General features: G+C 44.0%; 1 protein-coding gene across 1 annotated transcript; it reads right to left on the bottom strand.

Annotated features, from left to right (window-relative positions):
* Positions 1 to 2,127: 2,127 nt before the first annotated feature.
* On the bottom strand, positions 2,128 to 2,862 carry LOC119659006. The gene has a single exon (XM_038066892.1). The coding sequence runs from the start codon at positions 2,860 to 2,862 to the stop codon at positions 2,128 to 2,130; it is 735 nt and encodes a 244-aa protein (XP_037922820.1).
* Positions 2,863 to 5,422: the final 2,560 nt, after the last annotated feature.

Raw genomic sequence — 5,422 nt, 5'->3', positions numbered from 1 at the left:
ATGCCTCCATTGCTTTAGATTCGAGTTGGTTTGGATCTGGCTCACCTGATTGGCTACGAAAATCTTCCATTTGAATGCTGGACTCTGGGGTAGAGTCGGTCCAATAATATGGTGTAACTTCTACCCATCCATGTGCCTGCAGGGTACTCTTCATTAATTCACTCAGTAGCGCTGCACACCTTGATCCGTGGTATAAACTGTACCTTTAGCGGAGCTACCCTTGACTTGGACGTAAGGAGTATCACGTCGAATTTTCCTTCTGGCTTTTGTATGCGAACGTAAATGACTACTGCGTAAGCAGCTTCAGATGCGTCGCAGAATCCGTGGCTTTGGATGCTTCCCCCCTTGTATAATTTAACCATCGAGGGATAGATAACTCTTCCAATGCTGACAATTGAGCTCGTAACCTCCGCCATTTTTCCTCGACCTCGGTGTGTGACCTCGTCCCAATTTGTACTTGATGATGATTTTGCCCACAACAATATAAGGTTGTAACCATCCTACTGGGTCAAAGAGCTTCGCTATTTCTGAAATTAACTACCATTCAGTTAGAGTGTCGTTGTTCAGCGGCTCGAGACAGACCTTGAAGGAGAATGAATCTCTGGCAGGATGCTATCGTAACCCAAGTGTTTTTATATGGTCATCCTCATGAATGTTGAGTGTTGTTTTAGCTTCCCGGTCACAAGGATAAATAGATACCAGAAGAGACTCGTGATTGGCTGCCTATTTTCGCAGTTTGAAACCTCCTTTTTGAAGTACCCCAATTATATCTTGCTGGATAGTTTTGACATGATTGATAGTATCTCCTCGGGTTAGTACATCGTCCACATAAAAGTCGTGTTTTATTGATTCACACCCCTGAGGAAAATACAACTTTTAATCCTCTGCAAGTTGATGCAAGGTCCGTGTTGCCAAAAATGGAGCACTAGCGGTTCCGTACGTAACTGTCTTTAATCTATAGTGTTTGATCGGTTGTGAAGGATGACTTCGCTCCAGAATCCGCTGGTAATCCTGATCTTGTGGGGCCATGAGTATTTGTCTGTACATTTTCTCTATGTCTGCAGCTATGACATATATATACATCCTCCATTTCATCAGGAAATGGATTAGGTTGTTTTGAATTTTCGTGCCGATTAGGAGTGTATAGTTGAGTGATTTCGCAGAGCTCGTTGGCTGGGATGCATTGTACACCACTCTCAATTTTGTCGTTGAACTCTCTTCCTTGCACACAGCATGATGTGGTAAATAGTAATTATACTTCGAATGTCTGTCCTGTTCTGATATTTCAACCATATGTCCCAACTGTATGTATTCTTCCATGAACTGTGTATATTGTTGCCTCAGGTCTTCGCTGTTACTCAAATTTTTCTCTAATTGAGAAAGCCGAAGGTGTGTCTTTTGCTGGGAAATGCATAAGTCTTTTGCAGGCTTTGTGTTTTTTTTTTTTTGAACGGAAGTTGGACGACGTATCTTCCAGATATATTCCGCTTCGTGGTTATTTTGTATCTTTCTTCTGCCGCTGTCTCTTCTGGTGTTAAAACATGACTGATTGGTGATTCTGTGAGATCCCAGAATCGTTGTATTATTCGGTCCGTCTGCTCATCGGTGCCAATAAGAGATACAATCCTTGCTAGACAATGTGTAGTGGATGTTGGCCCAAGCAGCACCCAACCAAATTTCGTGTTGAGTGCACATGAAGATCCCTTGATAAATCCTGGCAGTATCACTGAACTATAGATGTCTGCTCCTAGCAGGATATCGATGCGGCCAGGTGTGTCGCATGCTAAATCATCACAAGATAACTTCTTTGGGAGAGTCACTTGAGCATAGACCGTAACATTTGGTACTACCAATGTCGATGTGCTAATGATTTAACGTCGAGATCTTCCGTGCTTCTTTTATACTACGATGCCTTTGGTTCGAACTTCGATACTGCTCCAAGACCGCAAATTTCGAATCTTGCAAACTTGCGGTGTATTCCAAGTAATCGGGCGGCTGATTCGGTGATTAAACTTCGTTGTGAGTCCAAGTCGATAAGAGCTCTCAGCATTACCAATGAAGCATTTCTCACCCTTAATTGAGCCGTGGCCAAGAGCACTGGTCCTGATCGAGCATTTCCCTCACCTATCAACGAATTGGTGGTTGGAACAAATGGTGATGCGTCGGTTGATAGCTTGCTGGCCTGTGGCCGTTATTGTGGAGTAACGTGTGGTGTGGTTTACTGCAGGTACGACATCTCGAAGCAAATGGGCATTTGCTGAGCACGTGTCCTTTCTTCAGGCAATTGAAGTACAGCCTATATTTTTTCACCGAGTCTCTCCGCTGTTGCATGTTCAATGCCTTGAATGCGTCGCATTGATTTACATAGTATGACTTTTCGCAGAAGATGCATACTTTAGTGTCTTGAACAGTGAGTGTATCTACTTTCTGTGGTTTTTGTTGTAACTTCAAAGCTTCCAATGTCCTGAAGCGGCTTGTCAGGAATTCCATGAGATTGTCTAAGCTGGGTATGTCTGAATCTGCTTCAATGGATGATTCCCATAGTTGTCGGAATTCCCGATCCGATTTCTGAGTAATAGCGTATATGACAAGTATGTCCCAGAGTTCAGTACTTATTCCGATGCTACTCATGTTTGCTAAAAATTCGGCTGCCACGTCCATGTACTGCCTTATGCTTGGGTTACGTTCTTCCCTGGCAGTAGGCAATTTGTAGAATTTGCGCAGATAATTCCCCGCGATTGTTCGTTTTTTGTCAAACCTTTCACGGAGCAGCTCCATCGCTGCCTCGTAGTTGTCGTTATTGGTATCCATGTGCTGGATAACACGTGCTGCTTCCAACCAAATGAGTCCGCAAATACTCATCGAATCTCGGGATCACTAATCGCTCAAGCTGAATCCGGTTTGCTCCTATTCCGACCGCTGCAGTGCAGCTTTCTTCGTTGTTCGTACCGCTTTGATAGTACTTCAAATGTCGTTTGAACTCGTCGAGGTACGAGTCGCGTCGATTAGAGTTGGTGGCAGTCTCGGCAAGAATTAGCGGATATTGCCCCTGACATGCCGTCCAGAGTTTCTCCAGTCGTTGGAGCCTGTGTTGTGTCGCTCTGTGCTGTCTTTCCTATAGTTCGTCCTCAACCTGGCAATGCTCGAAAAGTTGTCGTATTGTGCAGTGATGCTTGCTGAAGGCGCCTTGTCGCCCCTTGTTTCTGGCGTAGTGAATCGCTTAGAAACCACTACTTAGTACTGTAATGCTTTAAACGACTACTTTCTCGTTCTTTTGTCGACGGAACCAAGTAACTCGTCTGCGCCTAATTGCAATTATGTCAATTTGTCGGCGGAGATGATGAGTATTGGTTGCGTCAGAACTCGAAATTGTCTGTATCCGGCTCGACGGGCCAAAAATGTTGAAATGGAAACTGATCTTCCAAATTCGAACTGGCTAAGAGCTAAGGAATGTGAATCAAAGTCTAGGGCAGACTCACTAGCTTTAAATTCCACGGTCTTCTTCAGACACGGATTGATTTTGCGACCACAATCAGAGCCTCATTGCGACAAGTTACAACGGTACCAGTCTATACCAAGTACTTGGCTCAGCAATCATACTGGTGGATGCAAGACCTACCTAAATCTCTACCGACTTAATGAGTACGGTTCCCGTGTTGAAACGCATTTGACTCTAACTTAACCTCACTGTAAAGAATGCAGGCTTTGTATATATTTATTCAGAGCGCTATAATGATAGCAACGCAAGCGGGGCACTCACATAAAAATGTTCCTTGGATTCTGCTTCATCATTACAGCATGGACACACATCATCTTCGATAACTCCTATTCTCAACATATGCCCAGCTAGTGAATTATTGCCGGTCAGAATACCTCTGCAAGTATTCCTGCTTTCCGACCTTCGCCACCTGTCATTATGGGAAGGTTGTTCTCAGTTTTTGATAGGAGCATCAGCCAATGCTATTGACACCCAAATTGCTGGTTCCGTTCCGGACATGGGAGATTTCATTTCCCTTTACCACACAATGACCAGGTACCCAGAGTAATTCCACCGTATTGAATCTAGAAACAGAGTTCATTGGATTTCTACATTCCTGAACGATTTTGGAAGTGATCAAAGTACTACTAAACGCCCTCAATACGGCTTGACTATCTCTACAGATTGCGATGCGCCTATCCTTCAAACAGTCGTCAATCATCCAGATTGCCGCCCTTAGAATCGCATACACTTCAGTCTGAAAGGCCGTTGTGTATTGTCCCAAGGGAAAAACTAGACTCCTGCCCCAGAACCATTTTCTATTTTTGAGCCATCGGTGTAGAAAACGTCAGTATACCCTGACACGCATTCTTCTGGTTTGCCCAGTTTTCTCTTCGTTTCAAGATAACATCATATCTTCTTCCAAACAGATGTATGGATATCTAAGGATCAGAAGGCATTGCGAGAACTAGATTCAGTTTTCCCAATGACTCTTCCAATGTTTTGTGCCAACCCATGTTTGTTCCAAAGAAACTTCTTGTCTAGGGTAACTCCCAGATTTTTCACTTCGTCGCAGAGCTGAAAAGTTGTACCCCACATCTCTGGAAGGCAAAGACCATTAAGTTTCCTCCTTTTTGTAAATAATACCATTGTGGTTTTATTTGGATTTACTGAAAGTCCATGCCTGACACACCAACTGCCAATCAAATCAACGACGCGTTCTGTATTTCTACTCACCATTCCGAGATCTCGACCAACAGCCAGCACAACCACGTCATCTGGATAAGTTTGAACATGTATTGGCGGTTTTTTGCAGTTCACATAGTAGTGATTTGATCAGCATACTCCACAGAAGTGGCGATAGCACACCTCCTTGATGGCAGCTTTTCGTCCCCTCCGTTGTTAAGTAGCGATCAACACCCACTTCAGCACACAACAATCTCTGCGTTAGTGTAGCGTAGATTCATTGTATTAGAGTTTTGTCAACACCGTGCTCTCTGGCGGCATCACAGAGCTGGAAGGACCCACCGTCAAAAGCCCCTTCAATATCCACGAACACTCCATCACGTATTCACCCTTCAGAGTTGCATCCTCTATCTTTGAAACGAAGAATGACGAGTAGACTCACAGGACTTTCCACGTTGGTAAGCATGTTGGTTTTCATTTAGGGGGTGCGATTTTAGCGCCTTCTCGCGAATGTGCCGCTCAACCAGTCTCTCCAGACATTTCAGCGAAAATGATGTTAGGCTGATTTGCCTGAAATTCTTTGGATTAGAATAGTCATCTTTTTGGGGCACGTAGCCCAGAGTAAGACATTCTCGGTAAATATTTCTTAGAAGTTGCTCTAAGTGCTCTATACCCTCCTTTAGCATTGTTGGGTAGATGCCGTCCATATCAAGTGCTTTGGAGTGTTCAAATGATAGTATAGCAGCGTTCGCTTTTTCA

This window comes from Hermetia illucens, chromosome 6 (assembly GCF_905115235.1).
Source record: "Hermetia illucens chromosome 6, iHerIll2.2.curated.20191125, whole genome shotgun sequence".
NCBI lineage: Eukaryota > Metazoa > Arthropoda > Insecta > Diptera > Stratiomyidae > Hermetia > Hermetia illucens.
The sequence above is the reverse complement of the archived record's forward strand: the minus strand, read 5'-3'. Positions and strand labels throughout refer to the sequence as shown.

Bases quoted from the DNA above. Each gene is read 5' to 3' on its own strand.
- LOC119659006 (XM_038066892.1), bottom strand. From the start codon at position 2,862: ATGAGTATTTGCGGACTCATTTGGTTGGAAGCAGCACGTGTTATCCAG.